At 42.2% G+C, this 25,496-nt stretch overlaps 1 protein-coding gene across 3 annotated transcripts in view; it reads right to left on the bottom strand.

Annotated features, from left to right (window-relative positions):
- The window catches only part of SACS (sacsin molecular chaperone), a 41,279-nt gene extending 16,525 nt beyond the window's left edge, over nt 1-24,754 (bottom strand). Inside the window, exons 1-9 of one of the 3 annotated variants that reach the window (XM_081909278.1) lie at nt 24,639-24,754; nt 10,398-10,548; nt 9,038-9,125; nt 8,557-8,642; nt 6,759-6,870; nt 6,154-6,300; nt 4,284-5,766; nt 3,527-3,618; nt 2,483-2,509 (exon numbers count right to left, since the gene is read on the bottom strand). In XM_081909278.1, coding sequence (XP_081765404.1) covers nt 2,483-2,509; nt 3,527-3,618; nt 4,284-5,766; nt 6,154-6,300; nt 6,759-6,870; nt 8,557-8,642; nt 9,038-9,125; nt 10,398-10,548; nt 24,639-24,676 — 2,224 coding nt within the window. In that variant the 5' untranslated portion in view covers nt 24,677-24,754. Of the gene's footprint in view, nt 1-2,482; nt 2,510-3,526; nt 3,619-4,283; nt 5,767-6,153; nt 6,301-6,758; nt 6,871-8,556; nt 8,643-9,037; nt 9,126-10,397; nt 10,549-12,111; nt 12,612-24,638 lie in introns of those variants that run through there. The other 2 variants (XM_081909280.1, XM_081909279.1) reach the window with 2 other exon arrangements.
- Nucleotides 24,755-25,496: the final 742 nt, after the last annotated feature.

The following is a 25,496-nucleotide window of genomic DNA, read 5'->3' as shown; positions in this document are numbered from 1 at the left end:
CAATAAAGAGTATAAACAAAGGGAGGGTAGGGTGGGTGAAGCTCTTGAGCTGACTGAGAGCTCCCAAATAAGCTTTGCCCACTTACATACACAAAGAGCGGACTGGAGTGAAGACTACTCCTTCTTGGTTTGCTCTCTCTTGGCTCTGCCTCCGCCTTTCGCAACTGGATCATTTTGAACTGAGGTTTGGCAGGAACCTCAAAGGGCTGTGACGAGCGGAGGTGGGCCAGGAGCGCTCTGCCGGGAGTCTCTGAGGATTGGGGATGCTGGACGTGGGCATGCAAAGGGCGCCCTCCGGTTATGGGGGAGAATGGTTACTCTTCTGCTCTCCCCTGCGCTTAAGAGTTTGTAATAAAGGTAACCCTAGATTTTATAATTTTATTTCTTACACTACTAAGACCACCTGAGGGGTTGAATGGAATCTCCTGCTACCACCTCTTAGGATTAGAACATGATTCAGCCATGATAAATTGGCACATCCTATGCCCTTTTAAAATGTGGTGGGGGTTTGGCGGGGCGGGAGGGTAATTGGGTTGTTTTTACTTTGATTATATATTTTGTGCTTTTGTGCGTTTATATTTTGATTTTGTTTTGTGAACTGCCCTGAGACCTCCGGTTATTGGAGGCATATAAATTCTATTATTCTTATTATTAATACCATGATTCCTCTTGAAGTGTTAAACTAGCATAAACTTGCACTGTCACATGTGCCACATTATATTCATTCTGCACACATAAGAAATTTATATTTTATACCATTGCTAAAGTTTGGAGATCTTTAAATCATAAAACTGTAGATCCTAACTTAATCGAATATTGGTATACAGTGGTGCCTCGCAAGACGAAAAGAATCCGTTCCGCGAGTCTGTTCGTCTTGCGGTCTTTTCGTCTTGCGAAGCAAGCCCATTAGCAGATTAGCGCTATTAGCGGCTTAGCGGATCAGCTGTTAAGCGGCTTAGCGGATCAGCTGTTGAGCGGCTTAGCGGATCAGCTGTTGAGCGGCTTAGCGGATCAGCTGTTGAGCGGCTTAGCGGATCAGCTGATAAGCGGCTTAGCGGATCAGCTGTTGAGCGGCTTAGCGGATCAGCTGATAAGCGGCCTAGCGGATCAGCTGATAAGCGGCTTAGCGGATCAGCTGTTAAGCGGCTTAGCGGATCAGCTGTTAAGTGGCTTAGCGGATCAGCTGTTAAGCGGCTTAGCGGCTTAGCGGATCAGCTGATAAGCAGCTTAGCGGCTTGGGAAAAGGGGGGGGAACCCGCAGGAACTCGCAAGACATTTTCATCTTGCGAAGCAAGCCCATAGGAAATTCGTTTTGCGAAGCACCTCCAAAACGGAAAACCCTTTCGTCTAGCGGGTTTTCCGTCTTGCGAGGCATTCGTCTTGCGGGGCACCACTGTATTTGTTCTGGAAGCTAATTCACATGAAAAAACCTGATAGACAAGTAACGTGAGCAAAGAACCAACAAAAAGTCAGATTTTCTTTAACTTGGTTCAATTTTATTTAATATGAACTTCAAAAAAAACATGGATACAGGCCACCAACTTTTCACAGGGACTTATGGGAATATGTTTTTTTTTATTATTTGTATTGTATTTGTTTGGCAAGATGTAGCACTCTTGAAGGCAGGAAGATGTTGTTTGTTCATTCTGAAAACAATAAAAATTGTTTAAAAAATAAATTAATATTTTAGTGTGGCAGCACCTACATTTTGGAACTCCCTGTGTACTGGGATCAGACAGAAATCTTCATTGTACTCTTCTCATAACTGCTTAAAACATTTTTGTTCAGGCAAGCCTATCCAGACAAATAGAGCACTTCCATGTATTTCAATCTCTTTAGCTTACTGTAATTTTAAATTATCTTTTGAACATTTTAAATACATGTTTCAAATTGTATTTTAAAACAATTTTAAGTTTTAGTCTTTTTGTAAATTAGAGGTGTGGCATATAAATTTTATGAAATAATTCTCTAGAGAACTTGAAGGGCACAGGAAGCGAGATAGGAACTTTTTTGCTTTTTATCTGGGTGTCCTGTTTATTGGTGTCTTTCTATTTTATGAATAAATTGCAATATAATTTTTAATTAAGATACATGTCCTATTGCATCAGCTCAACCTATACACACAATCTTTACAAAGCTTTTATAAATCCATGTGCAGTTCCCAGTAGAACACTTTACTAATTCAAATTTGCTCATAATGAAAACTGTTGTGTATAAAACTAAGTATGAACCACATATTGTATAGCATTCACAAATTTCTTCAGCTTCCTGAGAAATATTCTTCTTATAAGCTTACAGAAATTATTTTACAAATATGTCTTTAGGCAGTATTAGTATAAGTAATTAAAGTCTGAAAAAAACACAAGTGAACCAGGGCTGTAACCATTACCATTCTGGAACATGAGTCAAGCAGAACAACCAGTAATCAAACGCACACAAATGCTAGACTTTTGTTCAGCAATTACTCAGACAATAGTCCTACCTGAAAATCCCCAGAGAAGCTGTTGGGCTAAAATATAATGAAATGCATTTTAAGGAGGAAATGAAGATGATAATAATAATAATGACACGTGACAACTATGATGTGTGCCAGAGCAAACTGTAACTGTGGTGATTTGTCCATTCTTTTATATAAGGAAATGGCTGCTTTGGTTGGATAAAAGGGATTCTTCCATACGCACATTAACCATTTTCTTTCAAATAACCAGAATGTAAATTTTCCTGTTATACTAAAGGAATGAGTGACCTTTTGTATATAGCAACAACTGTCGAAATCTCTGTTGCTAGGCATAAATAAAGACAGTTCTTGTCAGAGTTTGCTAACTTCTACACAGAACACAAGAAAAATAAGGGTAGCACTCACTAGGATGTGGCTATTTTTCAATATTGTAATCTCAATATTGCATACTGAAGATCCGTACAAGTTGACATAAAGTGAGGCAGTTCTTCCCAGCAAAAGTTTTAAATCTGAAGAATGGTTCACACATGATTTTTTTTTTGTCTATGTTGATCAACATGAACAACAGCACATACTAACTGTAGTACACAATGGATACATTTTCCAACAAGGATATTTGCTTCTAAATTTTCATTTTTTCTGATTCAGTAATAAACCTGACTCTCATGAATACATAAAATGATTATGGATCATTCAAAATTTCTTTTGAATTACAGTAGAGCTTTAGGTTACGTTGCCCCCGACTTACATCACCCTCGGCTTGTGACAGGCGCAAACCCAGAAGTACTGGAGCAGGTTACTTCTGGGTTTGCGCCGTTCACGCACGTGCAGAATCACTAAATCGTGCCGCGTGCGTGCGCAGACGCGATGCTTTGGGTTGCATCGTTTTTGGGTTGCGGCGAGGCCTCTGGAACGGATCCCCACCGTAACCTGAGGTTCCACTGTATTTCATTCCTTTTGCCTTTACTTATGTCCATTCTTAAGTGTTTTGTGTCCTGATTAGCTTACAGTATATGCATTTTAGTGGGCTGTACTTGTGTCATGATAAGCCATATAAACATAATTTACCTCTGCTTTTGGCAGCATCTTTCAAAGCAGCCAGAACTTGTGGCTTCAGATCATCAGCAAGTAATCTTCCTTCAAGACCTGGGAAGAGGGACCTAGTATGTCATTAAAAAGAGTGTGTTGATCATCCATATAACTTGTGTCATTTTTCAAAGGCACAAATACTGTAAATGTAGTAACATTATTCATTAAATTTTTAGTGAATAGTAAGTTCTTATCCTCTCCATGTTCCCTCCGAAAGCAAATGATTACGGTATACCTCAGCCAAGATTGTGCAGCAAGGAAGCCCCACTGTGGCCACACACCTCACAAAAAACCCCATTGTGTCACACCTCTCCTAGGAGGAATAGCAACTCTTGGAGAGGGGAAGCAATTGCTATTGAGACTGCAGCATGGGGATGGGGTGGGGGGAAACAATTAAAACCCTTCCCTCATATACCACAGTCAATCCCTGGCCACCAGCCATAGACAAGTGGAATGCATTCATGATTTTCTAGTATTGTCTAGTTGGTAGGCAAGTACATTACAAGATGCTTACTAAGCATGCATGGGAATATGGTCATAAAGATGTGCTGCATCTGAGTATGTGGCCAAATGCCAAACCACAGCCTCCATTCCCAGCTCACAAAAGGAAGACATGCACAGTTCTATGACTCCATTGTACGGAACTGCATATGTTATACTCTGTGAACTATACAGAGTAGCATTTAAATAAAAAACTTACACCATTATAAAATATGCTATAAAACGCATGCTATACCTTGGGAAACTTTCTGAAGTTATGTAAATTGCATCCTGATCTGACGTCGATGAAGAGAATGAAATAAAATTCCCATTTTGTAATGGTAAAAGCTCCAGTCCAATAAGCTCACTGTAGTTTCCATCACTAAGCACAAAATGTAAGACATGAAGCTTTTCATCAGCTGGTCCCTTGTGTCCAGATTGCCTTAATACTTGCCGCACTGTACCAGGAGTCACTTTTTTCACAGGTTTTGTACTAGAAACAATCAGGTCAACTGCATTAGCAATATTGTCTGGTACCTTAGCAACCTCTTTCCCCGAGCCCTGGAGGTAGTTTAGCACAGCTTGGGTGTATTCCAAACTCTCATCCATTTCTGAAAAATATACCTCCTCAACCTTTATCCAGTTATCAGTGATGGAGTAAATAACTTCATTCTGGAACAATTCATTCAAAAGAGGTTCTATAATTGGCTGCCAGTGAACTTTTGTTTTGTTTTTTTGTGGCCATAATCTATAAATTCTCTCAGCTGACAGTGGGAAATCTGAATTCTTTTCTGTTTCCATTCGTTTAATTGCTTCCAATACGAGGGTTGCATAGACTTTGGGGACCACATTGGCCACAAGCAGTTCATTCCACAGGGCTGCTGGATCTCGCCATTGATCCAGCTCTCGCCATTTGATACTTCTTCTGTTATCTGTAAGGCCAAAAAACCCACTCACGTGAACTGGAAGTCCTGTCTTACTTTCCTCGCCAGGAGGTAATGGAAGAAAACAAAATGCTCTTCCTGAAAACTGCGCTGCAGCTCCTTTTCCCTCTCCATCACTTGATAAAGACATTGCTATGCCAATAGTCGGAATATACTTCAAGTCATCCGCCAAAGAGTCCAATTCATTGCATATTCCTCGTCCTCCAACACTGTTACATACCAACCACGATGTCTTCTGTGCATCTTTAACACACTCATCTTCTAAAACTATGTTTATGTGGTATGTCACACATGTTATACTATTACTCGGAACACCTTTACAATATTGGCTTATTGCATTTCCCAGAATCTTGATAGAGTTGGGTCTTTCATGCTTCAGAGCTTTATTCTCACTGGCAGTGACTCTAAAAATTAGTCGCTCGGTCCCATCAGCTTCCCTAATGTGTAATGAGACATCTTGCACACTTTTAAGGAAGAGGAGTACTGTATCTGCATCCGCTCTGAAGGATTCAAATAATTCAAGAACCTTTTCCTTGTTGTACAGATTGCTACTTAACTGGGAAGGCTGCTGGCGAAGAGGGAAACGAAAGAATGTACCAGGGAAATGACCAGTATTGAAGGTTTCCTTAGTGCTTCCAAACACACCAACAAAAGGCTTAAACTGGTCTGTCAGCTCATTAATTTCTTTGATATCATCCTTTAGATTCCAACATTGACCTGATTCATGGGGTCCAAAAAGTGTCTGATGAGGGTCCAGCATTCCAATTTGGTCACCACTGAATATACTAGGAACATCTACAAAATAGAAGCAAAAAAATATGAATAGCTTGTTTACAAGTTTACAACAAAAGCCTTAAAATTCCTTCAATTATTACATATACAACAATCTAACACATACATTAAGTAGGAAAAGAAAAAACCACTACTAAAAACAGGAAAATTAAACACCACAGAACCCCCAGTCTTCCTCCAATGCTCAGGAGACAAAAATTCTACAAAGCACACAATAAATGTTTTAAATGAAACTACTTTTGGCAGACTTTTCTTCCCTTTATACAAGCTCATACTTAGAATAAACAAATTTTAAACTTGGAGCAAGCCTTAAGTGAATGCACAGATGGTGTTCAACCCCCCCCCCCATGCAACATTAATGCTGCAGCATAAAAAATGCATTGTAACTACCTGTAATGTGATAAACTGAATTAAAACCAATTCCAAATCTTCCAACTTTAAGAGGATCATCTTTCTTTCTGCTTCTTGCTATCTCCTGAATTCCATGCCAGTCCTCAGGGGTAAAAACTGCATTGTTGAATACATAAAGTGCAGGACCTAAAGCGGGGGGGGGGGGGGGGAGAGATGGCAAATGTAAAAATATAGGCTCATTTGAAAACAGCATATATATTTAGATATTTAGAATTAAATTACTGAGTACTATAACGAATATTGATACAAATGGATACTGACTTTAACCCGAACTGATTCTATAATTTTGGACTAGTCTTACATATTTTAAAGATCCAAACACTTGTTTCTAACTCATTTTCATGATAAACCTAACTAGCAACAGCACAGATCGATTAAATGGTAGTTTAAGCCTAGAGTCAATTATCTTGAGCCACAAACTGATACAACTGGATTACTAAGCAGATAACTCTTTTTGAAAGCCAAATGTTAAATGTAAGCCTAGCTGCAATGTTTTAGAGTTAGCTATGCTCCTCAGTATATCACTACACCACAAGAAAACTAATAATTCAGGAAGAAAATTAGATATGGAAAAGATAACTTACCCTGATATTGTGCCATGTCTTTAGACCACAGAGACTCTGTCCCATACTGAGTCTCATCATATAGAAACTTAACTTCTGTGGCACCAGCATCTTCTGCATTTTGAATCAATTCCTGAAAACAAAACAAACATTGAGAGCTATGTAATAACATAAAATAATTAACAAATGGGATTAAATAACATCAGCAGACATCCTACTCGACCACTGTATTCACCTCTGCTTGTGATGCGAGTGATTAGATGCAATATAGACTAAGATACAACATAGCAGAAGATGGTGGCGTTAATATCTCATTCAAGTTCCAAATGTTTCAATTACTTTTTGTTAAAGGCATTATTCTCATGCTGGTCAAGCATACTTAAGGGCAATATATAGTTAACATATATTTTTTGTGTAAATTATCAGCATTTCAAATTCTGAGATTCTTATCTTATGTGGAACCTATATAGTGACACCTCCTTAAACTACCATATACAGTGGTACCTCGGGTTAAGAACTTAATTCATTCCGGAGGTCCGTTCTTAACCTGAAACTGTTCTTAACCTGAGGTACCACTTTAGCTAATGGGGCATCCCGCTGCTGCTGCTGCATGATTTCTGTTCTCATCCTGAAGCAAAGTTCTTAACCTGAGGTACTATTTCTGGGTTAGCAGAGTCTGTAACCTGAAGCGTCTGTAACCCAAGGTACCACTGTATATACAAATATAAAATTTGTCAACAAAACTATAAGCATAGTTCAAATACAACAAAAAGCAATGGTTTTTCAATAAGAACCTAAGCAAAAGCAAGCCTCAGGCTTCCAAGTATCCCACTCTTCTTACCCTGTTCTTCACTTAAGAGGGGAAGACATTGCAAGCTCCAGCTTATGTCAATAAATCATGGTCTAATATCTTGGTTGGCACACATACACAAAACTAACCCCAGAACAGAACAATATTTATTACGGCCGTAGGCCCATACCGGTAAAAACAACACATAAATAACACGTGGGGGGGGGGAACAGCCGCTAAAACACCACTATAACAATAAAATACTATAAGATAGAATGGCATACTACGCCTTAGTTAGCTTGTAGTGCTCCTTGGCGTCGCTTTTGGGTAAGGACAGCGACCAGGAACCTAGCCACTTTCAGGGTCGTATGAGTATCCTTATCCTGCAAGATTTGGGCAAGGTGGAATTTTGGTGGGGTACCCTCTAGTTTCTGTATAATTGATCCCAACAAATTTGCCCGTGGCACGTTGAACAGGGGGCAAGTGAACATAATGTGCTGGAGCGACTCCGGCGTCTCCTTATCACATTCGCACATGGCGGGGGCTTGGCCCTTTGAGAATCTATGTCTCAGGACGTTGGAGGGAAAAACGTTGAACCTCGCTTTGGTAAAGGCCAGTCTATGGGCAACAGTCAAAAGGGAGGAGAGGTATGATGGAACGCAGTAAGTTAAAGTGATACCAATGTTCTGGGGCGAACAAACACCTCCCCCCAGCATATAATTTCGCTGTAGATCGATAAACTAACCCCATGGTTTGGACAAACCATAGTTTCCCATGAGCAGTTGAAATGGGAAATCATGGTGCACTGTAAAATAACAAATGGAAGTTTCTAATTTCCTTCTGTCATTAAACCAGGAGGAAAAACAGAACCAACAATGTTATTCAGTACCCCAGTTCCATATTTTAAAATGTGCAAAGCACTGTTCGTTAACATATTTATAGCAAGGTATTGTTTTTCTTACTTTAAAATGTTTTCCTTACTTTAATTTCCTTGAATTCCTTATTTTAAAATATGTTGTTACACTGTACCTTAAGAATCTGTCCTCCTTCTGGATATCTTCTTAAAATATCTTTAAGGAAATCAACAAGCGGTGGAGTTGTTTGTCCAAAACGACCTAGAAACGCAGAAGAAGCAAAATGTCATGTACTTGTTTTAGGGAGAAAATACACATAATTGTTACTCTTCAGAACACTACTGCAATTATTAGTTTCAGGTTTGTATTGCAGATTGTTAATTCATAGATTACAGGCTAGGAATGTAACACTATAAACTGATGAAAAGGATAAAATTGCTGAAAATATTTGAAAGAAAAATGTATGTCTTAAATCATTCGCACTATAAGATAAATTGACTCATACAGGAATGTAAACTGCAATTTTTTCCTTTAGATAGAAATCTGTTTTTGTAATTTGTTTTAAAAATGAATATATGCAGAGATGAAAAATAGTAAAAAAGAGGAGAAATGAGAGATGCAAGGGTAAAGGGAAGATTTATTGTAATTTACTATACCTCCTCCTTTTAGGCCCTTTGACAAAAGATTTAGAAATACATGATTCTGAGAAGTCTGAAGGTCCCCAACCTCAACACAGTCTGATAACTGAAAGGGAAAGGTTTTTTTTAAAGTTGTGCATTCTTGAATATGCAATGTATCAAAAGTATATAAACTGCTTCAACCTGTGAAGACAACCAGTCAACAAATGACCACATGTGCCACCATAAATATTTATCAGGATATATTTATCAGGCATGGGGAATTTCTGGCCTCTGGATCAAATTGGGCCCAGTAAGGGTCCTAATTTGGCCTATGGGGCTATCTTCCCACATATTACATAGAAAAAGAAAAGCTTTCTTTTTCAAGTTGCGTCAATAAAATATATAATTGTATCTATTTATATGAAATGCAGTTGCATATAATTTGAATCAGAGCAGATCCTCATTATGTAAACATCATCTACACTTTTTAAAAAAATTCAAAGACATGCTTTCTTGAAGAACCAGCTCCAAAGCATCAGTTCGAAAAAACTGGGCCCTCAATCAATACACCTTAAGATTTGAATAACTCTCCCCCACCCATCACAAGTTTTCTGGAGATACCTGGCTATATCTAACACTATGCAAGAAGCATTACACTCACACAAGAAGACATCTTCTTCCTCTTCCCTCCCCATGCCCACCCCCACCCAAGTCTGCTCCAGAAGATACCCCAACCTTCTGGAGCAGATTTTGAGGGTGCACAGAGGGCTACACAGGAGATCAGTTCCATTAGGCACACAGAAGTCTACTGCACACATGAATCAGCATCACTGGACACCACCCACTCATTTCCCTGCTCATTGTAAAGACCTACTTATTGCACTGGAAGAGCAGGAGACCAGACCCACCAGCCCATCACAAACTATCCTAACAAATGACTTGATGTCCCGGTCTCTTAAGACTACGTGAGGAAGGTTCATAGCTCAATGGCGCAGCATTTGCTATGTATGCAAATGTTTAATTCTCAGCATGCCCAAGTAGGGCTGGGAATGTCCCCTATCTGAAACCCTGGGGCATTGCTGCTAGTCAGCGTGAACAATATCGAGCAACATGGACCAGTGGTCTGATTCAGTACAAAACAGCTTTTCCTATGTTCCTAGCCAATGTGATATATTAATATGAAACACAAGGAGGAAGGTTGGGCTCAAGTTTTTAGGAGATTATATGTTGAAATCAGTAACAACCATAATTAAAATATACTCCTTACTAATACAATTTATAATTTAGCTATTCTGTCAATTAATGCTTTCCTGTATTTCTCAGAAGGAAAGTAACAATTTCAAAACTACTTCAAAAAGGGTATCTGGAAGCTTTCCAGAAGACTAAGGAAGCTTACCTCTCTTCCCTTGTGGTAGAGACACTGCTCAGCTACAGGAAAACCCGTCTCTGGATAAATTAACTCTTTTATGGATGCCACAGACACTGAAGAAGGCACCTCAAACGTCCTGCAGCCCACATAGTCATGAAGCACAGTCACTGTGGCTGTCCTACAACAAAAAATAAAGGAGAGGGCATCTTATTTGAATGAATGGAGAAGGGAAACAGCAATACAAAGCCAAGCAGAGCTAGACATCCTTTCTTATTAGAACATTATTAGAACCTCTTACGTTCATAGGTTTATCACCTACTCAAACCATCCAAGGTAGAGGCCCTCATCACATGCTGTAGTAATTAAAGTACTCTATGCACTGTGTGAATAAGTATCTCTTTCTACCTGTCATAAACCTATTTTCAATCAATTTTCCTGAATGACTCTAATCTTATCAGAAAGGGGTTACAAATTCTGCTCCTTAAATTATGAATGTTCAGCAGCCTACAGCCACTGAACTCCATAGCTGTTTAACAAAGCACCAAAAGGGTTTGTTTTTATTTGCAGGAAAGATGCCCTAACCCTTGATCACTTTAGCAGCTGTTTTTGTACCTTCTTCAGTTTAATTAATACCTTTTTGAAACAGAGCACAGAGGCTGTATTCTAACAGTGGTACATCATGGTTATATGTTACGGATTGCCTTCAACTAACTTTTCCTACGAGTAGAGTAGAAATTAATGGCCATTATTAACTTAGGTATATTAATTTCAATGGGACTACTCTAAGTAAAAGTCAGTTGATGAAAACCTATATAATTATGATAGCTATCGTCTTTAAGTTTCCTTCTTAAGAATTACTTTATCTGGCCCTTACACTACCACAATACACCAGGGGCAAAATCTGGTCTTTCAAATTTCAGCAGTGCCCTGCGCAAGGCCAAAATTTGACGCCACCCTACTTCTCACCTCTTGTTCTGCTCTATTCACTACATTATACAGTGGTACCTCAGGTTAAGTACTTAATTTGTTCCGGAGGTCCGTTCTTAACCTGAAACTGTTCTTAACCTGAAGCACCACTTTAGCTAATTTAAGCTAACTTTCTGTTCTCATCCTGAAGCAAAGTTCTTAACCCGAGGTACTATTTCTGGGTTAGCGGAGTCTGTAACCTGAAGCATATGTAACCCGAGGTACCACTGTAGTTGCGATGCCCTGTGATGCCCCTTATGCTCAGCACCCGGGGGGGGGGGGACCTGTCCTGCTGCCCAACCAAGAATGGGATACTCAGCAAGTCCTGCGTCAGGCTAGAAGTTTAACACACTTATAGTAGCAGAAGCATTCTTGGTCCACTGCCAATAACGTCAGCTGCACGAAGCAGACATGGAAAGTGAGGGGTGTAAGGTGTGTGTGGATGCTCACACCTCTGCACGGGATAAACAAGGCAGAAAGGCAGGCAGGCACACGATCGACATTCACTATCCATCACGTCTGCGACCCGTGAAAGCTCATGACACATCCAAGCTGCAAGACTGGAAGGCACCACGCGGGACCCGTGTGTGTGGTGTGTGCTTCCCGCCCCCCTTGCACGACACGTGTAGCCCAATGCTAGGTCCCACTCCTTCCTGAGCAAAAAGAGGGTCAGGGAGAGCCTCGAGGGGGCGGAGAGGAGCCAGCCGACCCCCGACCCACCCCTTTCTCCCTCGCCCCGAGGCGCACAGCCCGCGCGCCGCCCGGCCTCACTCACATGCCCCGCCGCCCGGCCGCCTCCTCCTCCGCGCCAGCCAGGCCCGCTCCGTCCGTGACAGGCAGCTCCAAGCGGCGCCGCTCGCGCCCGCCAGATTAGAAAAAGACCGTTAGCCGCGACGCCTGCCAGGCCTCTCTCTCTCTCTCAGCCCGCCTCCTCCTCCTCCTCTAGGCGACGCCGGCTCCGCACATGGGGAAGGGGTGGGGACTTGCCCTGAGGAGGACGGGCAGCAACCGTCGGCGGGGGGAGGCGCGAGGCGACTCTCCGCCGCAGGGGAGGGACGAAGGAAGGGAGGAGGGAAAAGCTGGCGGGTGCTGCCGCTGAGGAGGGTCGAGTGGGAAGCCGGCGTGGAAGGAAGGGGCGGGCAGGGCCGGCAAACGCAGGATGAGAGCGAGAGCTCCGTCCCCGCAGACTGAGCCGCAGACGCTTCGTTCAAAACAATAGTGATCGTGGCGAGAAATCTCCTCACGAAGCGCTCGCCCTTGCGGCGCGGCGTGCGCAGAGGACCCACGCCCTCTTCTGCCGCGCTCGTCCCCCCTGAACAAAGGCGGGAAATGCGCGCGCAGACGCTGCTAGGAACGTAGGGAAGCTGCCGCATACAGAGCACAGGCCTTTGGTCCGTGTAGCCCCGTGTTGTCGACCCTGGCTGGCAGTAGCACTCCAGCGTTTTGAGGCAGGGGGTCTCTCCCGACCCCACTAGGGAGATGCCGAGCGAGGGTTGAGCCAGAGACCTGGATGCAAAGGTGATGCTCTACCCTTCCAGAACCCTCCTTACTGCAGGCACATCACTTTCTTCTCAGAAAGTGGCTTCCGCCTCTGCTCTGTCAGACAAATGCTCCTGTCGCCACAGGGAGCTCGTTAATTGCAGCAGGAACATTTTTTAAAAGCCTGCTTTTCATGAGGGTGTACATGGAAATTGCCCTGCTGGCAACTCTCCCCAGGACTACCACTGACAAAAGGACAGCATTTCTTTTTCAGTTCAGTATCTAGACATCTTTGCAGATATAATTTGGTAGTGGGAGTAGTGTGCAAGTTTCAAAACCTTGAGTATGTATACTCAGAAGTAAATATGAGAAAGGGCCATAACTCAGGAGCAGAGCATCTGCTTTGAATGCAGAAGAGCCCAGGTTCAATCCTGGCCGTCTCCAAATAGGGCTGGGATAGTCTTAAATCCTGGAGAAGTGCTGCCTGTCAGTGTGGACAATACTAAGCTAGATGGCCCAGTCTTTTGACTCGGTATGAGGGCTCAAAGGCAGCTCCCTATGTTCGTGAGTAAGCAGCGGCGTAGCGTGGGGGTGCAGGGGGGGCCGGGCGCAACATCTGGGAGTTAGGGTTAGGGGGCGCAAATCCACGGGTTAGGGAGCGCAAATTACTTGCCTTGCCCCGGGTGCTGACAACCCACGCTACGCCACTGTGAGTAAGCCCCAGCATCAACCTGCATCCTTAGCAAGTGCTGCCCTAGAAAGAGCACAATTCTGAAACAATTCAGACAAGGGGCAGCAATATTTTTGTACATACTTTATGAGCCATTTTAAGTTAACTTTTTTGCACTCTTGTGCATACACCCCCTTATAGAAACACATTATCATGAATTATGAACTGTCAATACCACTTTTGAAACTAAAAACTTGTCAAAGGGTAGGGGCACTGATCCTTACTGGAGCAAATGGTACGTACAGTACATTAATTTTCACTCTCTTCAAAAATCACATCCTTGGTCAGGCCCTTGACTGCAGCATATCATGCCAAAGTTCACATCACATTAATTAATTCCCACCACTTGATTCCATACTTAAAACCACTCTTTCTGAGCAAGCATGCACAATTTTATTCCATTCATATAACTGCAAAAGAAATACATAATCCTTTCAATCATGCTTTTGAAAAATGTTAAGCATTCTTAATCCAAAATACAGGATCTTATTTTGAAAATACAATTAGGTCTTTCAAAAAGACATTTAAAATTTGAAATACTGATACATCATTTCTATATTTGCAAACTTAAAAATACCTTTTTTTACTAACATTCCCTTTTTGACCTAAGAAAGAGTAATTTCAATGGCCAATCTTTCTAGTGTATCCCCACCCCAAAAAATAGATTGTAATATTAAAAACAAGTTGCGGATGTTTTTACCTTCTCACAAATAATAGTTTAAGCCTATTTTTTATAAAATCTAAGTGAAACCCCAAGGGAATTAAAGAAAGTAGAATGTGATTTCCTGAGCTGGAATTTGTCCAAGTCACTGAATGGAACAAAGAAACTAATTCATATGAATTGCCATGGGATTTAACATGAACACAAGTGACCAAGCATCTGAGTGTTGTCTTGAATAAAAGCAGTTGTAAAGCTCATGCTTTATAGAAAGCTTTATAAAGTGGTTATAAGTCAGATCAATTAATAGGCAGTCTTTATAAGGGTGTAAAATGGACTAAGAAAACTGCTAAATACAATGCAAGGAAATACATTCTGGGATGTACTGATACTGATGATACTGTTTTATGCACATCAGACCCAGTTTATGCTGAAAGGTTATTGAGTATAGAATTGGAGACCTTTTTTAATGTCTCTGGACTTAAGGTAAATTTTCAAAAATCAAAAGTAACATTCTTCCATACTCCCCCACAACTTAAGGAAACCTTATCCAAAATACCTTTTACTTACGATCACCTAAGCAATACACATTACTATACATAATATCTGTAAAAATTGTAATAATTTTGGTATACAGGCGGCAACCATTTTGTGTGAGGGTTCTATTCCTGACCACTGCGCATGTCAGTGGAGCACACATAAGCCCATTCCGCTTCCGTTCTCCCCTCTTCTGGGTTCAAAAGGAGCCATGCATCGGCAGTCATGTGTCAACAGGACACGTGCAAAGTGGTTACCACCTGTGTACACTTCGACACAACTTTGTTAAAGTATTCAGAAACGTTTTTCCGAGTGCTTATTAGTTTTTGGTTTTGGTTTTACGTAATTGTTGCATGTCATATGCTCTAATGTAAACAAAGATAAGTCAATGCAACAATGTTAAGCAGTTTAGAGATGCAAATGAATAAAAAAATAGGTTACAAAAATCAAACAAACTGCTGAATAGATCAATCAGCTCTACACTTCATTTTATATGTTTAGTATCATGTTTGTGATGGACAGCATTCCATACTTGTGTCCATGTTCAGCAAAGAACAGCAAATCTCTCCAACTACCAACCTACCCAATCAGAGGAAAATGAGTAAGTAACCACGGGTTCTTTTCTTAGCATACCCACTGATTTCCTGTGCCATACTAAGAATGCCATGATTTTCTGTGCAAAGTCCTTGATTAAAGCAGGAATCATGTGCATAGTGTCTTGTGAATCCCCCTTTCTCCTCTCACCTATCAGCTCTAATAAGGTTGAGATGGAATTGAGAGGATAGGTGGGGGAGAGGGAGTACTTGAACTGATGGGGGCTTCTGTTCCCGCCTCCCTATCTGGCAGATTTTAGAGCTGACGGCTCAGATTTTCTTTACACAATGCAGGAGTACCATGCATGCCCTTCAAGTGGTGGATACAAAGATTTTTCTCCCTGTTGCATTATTTTGCAGTGTTAACAGAGTCGGTCCAGAAGAGCCAGCCATAGATCCCTCTTGCTGCCAATTATTTAAAGTCTCAGCAATTCAGAAAACTTGTAAACAGATCAATATTTTAGTTCAAAAGTAAGATACTTGATAGCCCATCATAGGAATTATTGCTTGTATTCAGACATTTTGGAGTACTTAGAAGAGTTTATAAAGAACAGAATATGAAACAAAGTATGTGTGTTCTTGCTGTTGAGAAAATGCCAAGTACAAGAAGTACACATACCCAGGACTGAAGTAGTATACATAAATGCAAGAGGGATGAATGAAAGAATTCTCCCACCCCTCCAATAACTATTTCAAATGCAAAGGTACCCTAATTTATAGATATTCATTTAATGACCTGCTCCTTTAAGACCTAAAGTGTGCTGGCCACTGTTGTGGAAACATCTTGAATCACTAACTTGAATCACAACCCAGAACTGTGGGAGTGGAGTCCTCTGCAATTTTGTGGGCTTTATCATAAAACCAAGAGCCCAATGACCTTTTGTTGGCGTTAGCAAATTCTTAATGACTAGGGGGGGGTTGTACTTATTTAGATCAACCATGTACTGCAATAATCTGCAACTGTATCTTAAGTATTACTGGACATGTCTGCAAATAAACATATTGGAAAGATCCAGGGGCTGAATAAATGTGAGCATTAGGAAATAAATTGGGGGTTACTAATGCAAGGAAACATCTACTGCAGTAAGAGACCTACAACTGCAGCTGCTTCTGCAGTCCTGGCAGGAAAATGCCAATGACTCAGCAACCACATTTAAATGTGAAACAATGTCCTGCTATTATGGAACTTTTTTGTACTACAATAAACAGTGCATACATTTCAGTCATTTATATCTAAACCAAGTTCTCTAATGGCTTTTAATGCCACTATTTTTTAATTTCATACTCATAGCAGCAGAAGACTTTCATGATGATTTAATTTACTATTTGAATCACAAAGTACCTACAGGCTGGTCAATATGTGATAGAAGTGGCTGCATGCATCCTCTAGATTCAGAGGCACCAGACGCCAATAGCCATTGGTAGCAGGAGAGGGGAAGGACCATAGCTCAGTAGAGAGCATCTGCCTGGCATGCTCAAAGCCCCAAATTCAAACTCTGGAAAGCCACTGGAAGCCAGTGGAGACAGTACTGAGCTGCATGGGCCAGTGGTTTAACACAGTGTAAGGCAGTTTCTAGCCTTCCCATGCTCTTGCGGTCAATAACAAATACAGCAGCCCCACAAACAAGACATACAGTGGTACCTCGGGTTAAGTACTTAATTCGTTCCGGAGGTCCGTTCTTAACCTGAAACTGTTCTTAACCTGAAGCACCACTTTAGCTAATGGGGCCTCCTGCTGCCGCCGCACCGCTGCTGTGCGATTTCTGTTCTCATCCTGAAGCAAAGTTCTTAACCCAAGGTACTATTTCTGGGCTAGCACAGTCTGTAACCTGAAGCGTATGTAACCCGAGGTACCACTGTATGTCTTGTTTGTGGGGCTGCTGTATTTGTTATTGACCTCATGTAAGCCACTCTGGGAGCGTTTTCAGCTGAAGAGCATGGTAAAAATACTTTAAATAAATAAGCACTCGGAGCATTTGCTGTCAATGCAAGCAATCTTGGCAGTCCCTAGATGCACGCTCAACTCACATAGCATGTCAACCCTACCTGGCATATGTAGGTCAGCAATATAAACTTCTACTCCTCAGAACATTGTTTGAAAAATAGAATTGCCCTGGTGAAGACAGGATTTGGTTATCCACAATTTGGATCAGAAATCTGGGGGGGGAGGGTGGTTCATGGAGACCCTTTGGCCTCCAGATCATAGAATTGTAGAGTTGGAAAGGATCCCAAGGGTCATCTAGTCCAACCCCCTGCTATACAGGAATCCCAACTAAAGCATTAGAATCACACATCGGGTTACTAACGCTGCGGGTTGCGCATTTTCAGGCTGTGGACCACGCCGAACCCAGAAGTACCAGAACGGGTTACTTCCAGGTTTTGGCACTCACGCATGCGCAGAACCACAAAATGGCGTCATGCGCAGAAGCGCCGAATCGCGTCACGCGCGTGCAGAGATGCAGCGCTTCAGACTGCGAACACTGACGGTTGCGAACATGCCTCCCGCACAGATCACATTCGCAACCAGAGGTATGATTGTATATATGTCAGACTACACTCTCATCATTGCTGACCATTGGCCATGCTGGCTGGGGCTGACAGTATTTGGAGTCCAATAACATACAGAGAGGACCACAGGTTCCTCATCTCTGCCCTAGATTCCAGGAAGGCAGATGAAATCTGGTGCCCTTCATTTCTACTACATTCACAGGACACTATAAATTTATTTATTTATTTATTTATTTATTTATTTATTTATTTATTTATTTAGACTTGTAGTTGAAGCTTGTTTACCAGTGTAACTCTTACAAAGCAATTGTCATACCACAATAAAATGTCAAGTTGCAGAAAATAGCCTACACTTAAGCACACACAGCAACGAGCTACTAGAATACAAACAAAATTATGAAAAACATCAAAACAACTACTGCACTACCTCCCAAAACAATTTTAGAGGTTAACAGATTGGCTTGTATTTTGTTCTGGGTAAATATAATATATCTCAACAACAGCTTACATTAGAATGCTTAATTTATAAAATACCCCCATGGTTTTGTCTCTGAGATCAAGTGGCATGAAGGTCTTCCGAATGTGAAGTATTAATAGAAGACTTTTCCTTTGCATGGGAGGCTATCCACCTAAGCTGCTCTGACTGGCAACAACTCTCCAGGCTCTCAGACACAGGTTTCTCACATTACCTGCTAAGTCATTTAACTGGAGGTGCTGCCTGGGCATTGAACTTTGAAACTGCCTGCATGCAATACTGTATATGTGCTCTACCACTGAGCTACAGGACCTACAGTTTGGGGGTCTTCCAACAGCTTTTGAAATCAGCTTTTTTGAAAGTGCCAATGTCATCAGTTTTGGGGCTACTCTTGTATGTGAAGCAACTGGATATTTTTATTTGACTTTATGCTTACTTAAAATTTGATGTAAGTTAATAAACTCTTTATTGTTGATCATTCTTTTGTTGTGACAGTATACTTTTTATTACATTGCATTCTTATACTGTACCAGACTATTTTTTTGTTTTTTAATGTGAACTGCTTTTAGCACAGATGTATTTGTGGAAAATGTGATATATAAATAAATTGACACTGAAATCAAACCCGAGTGCAGAAATGACAGCTGAAGTCTCATTCAGAACTGAAACGCTTTTACATGTTTGACGTGGGATTAGTATAAGAATTTATGGTTTCCCTAGTCAGGTATTAATTTGTGTGGTTTTTTTTAAAAAAAATGTTGTCTTGGGGCTTGAGCCAATATCTTGTTTACTATCTCACAGTGGCTATTAATTTATTATTGCAGCTAGCATTTTCGCAGCTGCCAAAACTTACTACCCCTGTGCAGATTCTTCACAGACGGGTGTCATGGACATGCCTGTGATCTAATAGAACTATCAATAGATCTGCTGAATCACAAAAATGCAATGCATCAATTCCAGGACTGAACCTCTGAAGATTTAGAAACAGCATGTGGGCCTGAAGCAGGAGGAGGGCGTTCCATTGGCTGGGAGAAAAGATCTTTCCACAGATCCCAATTCCTCCCCCTTGCTCCAACATCTGTGTTCCATGAATTCCAACCTCTATGGCCAGCTTCTATTTCAGTCTGTGACCAAGGACCAAACCATGCAATGGGGGAGATCCTCAATTAGACTATTTGTTGTTGTTTTTAAATGACAGGCAACCATGTCAGTTTGATCAGAGAAGCTGTGCTGGGGGAGATGTTTGACCCTTTTCCCCAGGCCATATTTTCTGAATGAACACCCCCTCCTGCCTGCTACTCTTTGCTCCAGGAGGAGGAAAAGTAGGTTAAGCACAAGAATTCTTTTCAAAGTGGCAGACTACTACACCTCTGTTTTATTAACAAAGAAAATGCTGGGAGATATGCCCACAGACGTCCGGTGCAATATGCAGTTTGGTCCCAAGAAGAACAAAACATCCAAGGTATACATATCCTTTCTCTGACCTTGTGACAGTAACAAAACATTCACATTGTTTTATGTATTGCAATTTCTACTATTCATTCTGAATTCCAGATACAGTGGTACCTCGGGTTACATACACTTCAGGTTACATACGCTTCAGGTTACAGACTCTGCTAACCCAGAAATATTACCTCGGGTTAAGAACTTTGCTTCAGGATGAGAACAGAAATCTTGCTCCGGCGGCGCAGCGGCAGCAGGAGGCCCCATTAGCTAAAGTGGTGCTTCAGGTTAAGAACAGTTTGAGGTTAAGAACGGACCTCTGGAACGAATCAAGTACTTAACACAAGGTACCACTGTATACCCTGTTTTCTGGTTGTCAGTTTAGAAGGTGGGTGAGCAGCACATGGATCTAAAGCTTTTATCATTGAAAGCCTTCCAAATAAAACCATAAAACTAGTTAAGTAGTCCCCCACTAAATATTTAAATAAGATAAAACAAGCACTTTAATGTTATATCAATCTTTTATAAAACTAAGGAGCTAGCTAATGCTTTCCAAAGGTTGTACTCACCCAAGGTCAGCTATTTCCCCCCACTGCCCCCCACCCACATATTGATTTATCCATTTCCGTTACATGCATTAAATTCAGGGAGGAAGTTTACTGCAATCAGCAATGTGAAAGGGATGGAGCTATTTATGATGCAAAAATAACAGCAGCAGGAATGATATCATTTCTGATGCATGTTATGTGAAAACGAAATGTGTCATCCCATCAGTGGTATGAAAACAATTGAATATTTGGAGTGAAACAGAAACCATGGATTAACATTCAGCTGTCTCCTCAAATTTGAGAATCCTTAAAGACCCTGAATAGGGGGGGATATTTATACTGTATTAAGCTCTTGTGCAAGGCAATTAAATCCTTGCTGGTAGTGGGGGGGTTGTGCAGTAGAATTGGGCCAATCACAGCAAAGCAGACTAGAGACAGGGGCTTGAAATCAATGGTGTTTTAAATTGGATTAATGTCATCACAGAAGTGGTTGCATGGAAATGTTTGCAGGTTCTTTTATTGCCCTCTTTCTGATAGCCAACCTCAAATTGAAATATTTGCATAGGCAATACACGGGCCTTTTTGATTAAGTTAAAAAAATGCTGTGCAGCAACACTGGTCAAAGAGCAGTGCTCACACTACAGCAGCAGTGCTGGTGTAAACGTACTAAGCATTGGGAGAAATAATAGCACAACCCTAGAGTGAAGTCAAGGAAGGCCATCTCTGTCAGGCTGCAACAAGTAAAGGTAAAGGTAAAGGGACCCCTGGCCATTAGGTCCAGTTGTGACCGACTCTGGGGTTGCGGTGCTCATCTTGCTTTATTGGCCAAGGGAGCTGGCGTACCGCTTCCAGGTCATGTGGCCAGCATGACTAAGCCGCTTCTGGCGAACCAGAGCAACGCACGGAAACGCCGTTTACCTTCCCGACGGAGCGGTACCTATTTATCTACTTGCACTGTGTGCTTTCGAACTGCTAGGTTGGCAGGAGCAGGGACCAAGCAACAGGAGCTCACCCCGTCACGGGGATTTGAACTGTCAACCTTCTGATTGGCAAGTCATAGGCTCTGTGGTTTAACCCACAGTGCCACCCGCAACCCTTTTTTGCTGCAACAATTGGCAGGGCCTAATTTGAGCCCCACAATTGGGACTGAAATGAATCTTGTAGAAATCGAAGCAGTTCTTCCAAAATGGCCATTTGACTTGAAAACATTTGACAAGAAAGCACCCCTTTTGTGAAGAGTCGGTGTCCCATATTACACAAACTATCAAAACAACCGTGTGGGGGCCAGCTAGGAAACCCTGGTAGGCTTGAGTTGCCTGTAGTTCTGCAATCTCCATACCAACAATCACTTGATTTCTTACCTGCCCTTCATCACTGAGATCTATCCCAGCCTGCATCTGTATTGCAACAGTTTGTAGATGCTTTAATTGCTTAATCACTTGTGTGTTTGTCACCTTAGGCTTCTTTGGCATATCCTTTGGGCAGGATACAGTGGTGCCCCGCAAGACGAAAGGGTTTTTCGGTTTTTGCGACGCTTCGCTAGAAGATTTTCCCTATGGGCTTTCGTCTTGCGATGCAAGCCCATAGGGAAATCTCGAGGACCTCTTTTAAATGCTGGCGGTGGGGAGCAAAGCCTTTTCCCCCCCTCCGGACTTCAGAAGAGGTCCAGGAAGGCCGGCGGGGGCGAAAGGCTTTGCTCCCCACCGCCAGCATTTTAAAAGCGGTCCGGGATAGCAGGGAAGCGCTTCCCGCTATCCCTGACGGCTTTTGAAGGCAGGCAGGGGGGGCAAAAGTCTTTGCCCCCCCCTGCCTGCCTAACCGGGGGCTTTTAAATCGCCCCGGGACTGTCCGGGGCGATTTAAAAGCGCCCGGACGGCTTTAAGGGGGAGCAAAGACTTTTGCCCCCCGCCAGCCTTCAAAAGAGGTCCAGGACTTCTTCCGAAGGCGGGCGGGGGGCAAAAGTCTTTGTCCCCCTGCCTGCCTTCCCGGGGGCTTTTAAATCGCCCCGGGACAGCGGAGAATTCCTCCGCTGTCCCGGGGCGATTTTAAAATGCTGGCGGGCGGCAGCGCTGCCGCCCGCCAGCATTTTAAGATCGCCCCGGACAGCGGAGAAGTCCTCCGCTGTCCCTGGGCGATCTTAAAATGCTGGCGGGCGGCAGCGAAGCCTTCGCTGCCGCCCGCCAGCATTTTAAGATTGCCCCGGGACAGCGGAAAAGTCTCCGCTGTCCCGGGAAGGCAGGCGGGGGGGGGGGGAAGCAAAGACTTTCACCCCCCGCCAGCCTTCAGAAGAAGTCGGGGGACAGACTGTCCCCAGACCTGGTCTGAAGGCGGTTTCCATAGGAACGCATTAATTGATTTTTAATGCATTCCTATGGGAAACCGTGCTTCGCAAGACGAAAAACTCGCAAGATGAAAAGACTTGCGGAACGAATTAGTTTCGTCTTGCGAGGCACCACTGTATAATAATAATAATAATAATAGTCCCAGAGCAGGTTATATAAATATAAAAATACCATATTAAAACCTGTTTAAACAATTTGCTGTCAAGAGAGTAAGATTAGAACTGCCTCATGATTAGACCTGTTGAAACCAATGAGAAATTATTAATGGAGTCAACCCTGCATGCTTAGAACTAATAGCCCAGCTGTGAGTCCTTAGAACAGTTATACCAACTATGCATCAATATGTCAAAAATGTGACATTCACACTAGTTTTTTAGGCTAACGAGCAATGTTTAGGATCGTGATGTAGATTCTTTGTCTTTTTAGGGAGGCATACATTCTGATCAATAATCAAGATATGGAAGCTAAAACCCACTGGATAGCTCAGTTGGCTTGAGCATGGTGCTGATTACACCAAGGTTGCAGGTTCGATCCCCGTATGGGACAGCTGCATATTCCTGCATTGCAGGGGGTTGAACTAGATGATCCTCAGTGTCCCTTCCAACACTACAGTTATATGATTCCATGATTTCACTGAGGATTGATTACTTGCAAGCTACACAAGAACCTTAAAGAATTGTGGGAAATGTACTCTGGAGAAGGTGCTGTTGAAGCTTATAAGTTCTCACAAAACTACAGTTCCTAGGATTTGGGGAGGGGGGCAGGGAGATGACCAGGAAGGGCCATAGCCCAGTGGTAGAGCATCTGCTTTGCATACAGAAGGCCCAGATTCTGTCCCAGGTGTCTCTAAGTAGGGCTTGAAGTATCTCCTACCTGAAACCCAGAGGAGCCACTTCCAGTCTTGGCCTGACTCAGGTAGCTTCCTATGTTCCTATGTCTCTTAACCCAATCTAGGGGAGCTTCCAGACCTGTTTACTGAGCATTCATCCTGATATGTCAACACAGAGGTTAGATTAAACTGACAGCTAATGGTACACTTTCTCATTTTTGTCACTTTTCTCATTGGAATTTTTGCAGCTAGAAAACTGATGGTATAATCACACTGGAAAGTGTGGGATAACAATCAAATAGCCAAGAAGCAGCCTGTTTGGAAGCACTTATTTAGGGTTCCACAATATATCAATATATTGTCCGAAACCAGTTTGAAGTCCATATCATGATCTTGGTTCATAATTTTTGACCTGGCAATATATCGTGAATCATGATGTGTGTGCGTGTGCTATGCAAAAATCACAATGTGCGAAAAACCGTGAAGCCAGCCAATGCTTCTCTCCATTCTTGCAGCCCCTGTTATCTCTGCTGGCTCATCTCTTCCCTGCCTCATGCAGCGGGCAGTGAATCACAAGAGCAGGCACCAGCAAAAATCAGGGAGCAGGAAAAACCGTGATACCAGCCAATGCCTCTACATAACTCAATTCCTTATTTCAGACATTGTGATATATCAGTATATTGCAATGTTCAGATGATGATATATCACAATGTTGAAAATCAGATATTGCCCAGCCCTACTTATATTGCAGCTGTACCTTGAGAGCAGAGGGTTCATACATTACTCACTCACATATACTCCCAAACCACGGATTTGCCCTGGTTTACAATCCCGGGTTGCAGGGCAAGTGCAAAACCATAGTTTGGTGTTTTGAGTGTAGTGGGAAATTGTAATTTCTCACAAACAAGGAAGTAACTAACTAAGCAAAGTGCAAAAGGTCGGGAAGAGGGATAAAAGGGGAAAGTGCCAGTGCAGAAGCACAGGCCCAGGGTTTGTTTCCATAGTACCAAACCATAGTTTGACGTTATGTGCAAACCAATCGTGTGTGTGTGTGTGTGTGTTCACATCTGCCCCATTTTCTTCCCATGGAAAACAAGGAGGAAGGTCCGATAATGCTCACAAGTCTACTTTTATCGGGAAGTTTTACATTAGTTATTTACCTGAGGCTGTCATTGTTCTTCATGCTTTCTGTGGCCATGATATCTTCCCACTAGGAATACAAAGCAGACATAGATGCAGCTGTTTCCTTTTTTCCTTCTGTGACTGTACATCAGTCTCTCATCTCAAAAAAGAGAGAGCTCTGACTGATCATGTGGAACATTTCACTAATTTCTTAAGCCTTTCGACCCAAAATTGCGCTGTAGTTTCCCCTTGTCGCTCCTTCTTCAGCTTCCTTCAAATCTTTCTCTGTGAGTAACTCTTCAGAGGGCTTGGCTTTCTTGCATTCATCTACAGATTAAGCAGAGTGGTGCTGTGCCAGGAGCATTATATGGATTTGTTCCACAGCTTGAAGGAACGTCACATCATTCTCTCTCTTACAGTAGGTGAACTTTATCTCTTGCTGAAAGTAAGTGAGAATGTGGAAGCTGTTACTTTCTTATTTTCTGGGATCCAAACGTTTGCACCCGAGTATGCCCTATTTCCTCCTCTGGATTCGCTAATGGCCATGTCTTAACATTAGATCTGTGCTCCTGATGGATAAAAAAGAAAACGAGTATGTCAGAAGATTGGCATGAAATGCAGATTGAAACTACCTCTGAAGGGTATGGAAATGTCATTTCCTCTGAAGACATCACTGCAGTTTCTGGCTATTATGAGTCATGTTTCTAATTATAAATTCCTCCGCGCAGTATTGTGCTTGTAAGCACAGGGAGAACAAGAAAAAAAAGTTAAGGACTTTTCTTTACCTTTTACGGTGCAATCACAGGAAAAATGCAAGTATCCACTTTCTGTAGAAGACATTATGTATTAGTTAAAAGCTAGAGATCTACTTTCTTCTTGTCCCAGGTGGTATACTA

This window comes from Podarcis melisellensis, assembly GCF_964234715.1.
Source record: "Podarcis melisellensis genome assembly, chromosome: 4".
Classification (NCBI taxonomy): domain Eukaryota; kingdom Metazoa; phylum Chordata; class Lepidosauria; order Squamata; family Lacertidae; genus Podarcis; species Podarcis melisellensis.
The sequence above is the reverse complement of the archived record's forward strand: the minus strand, read 5'-3'. Positions and strand labels throughout refer to the sequence as shown.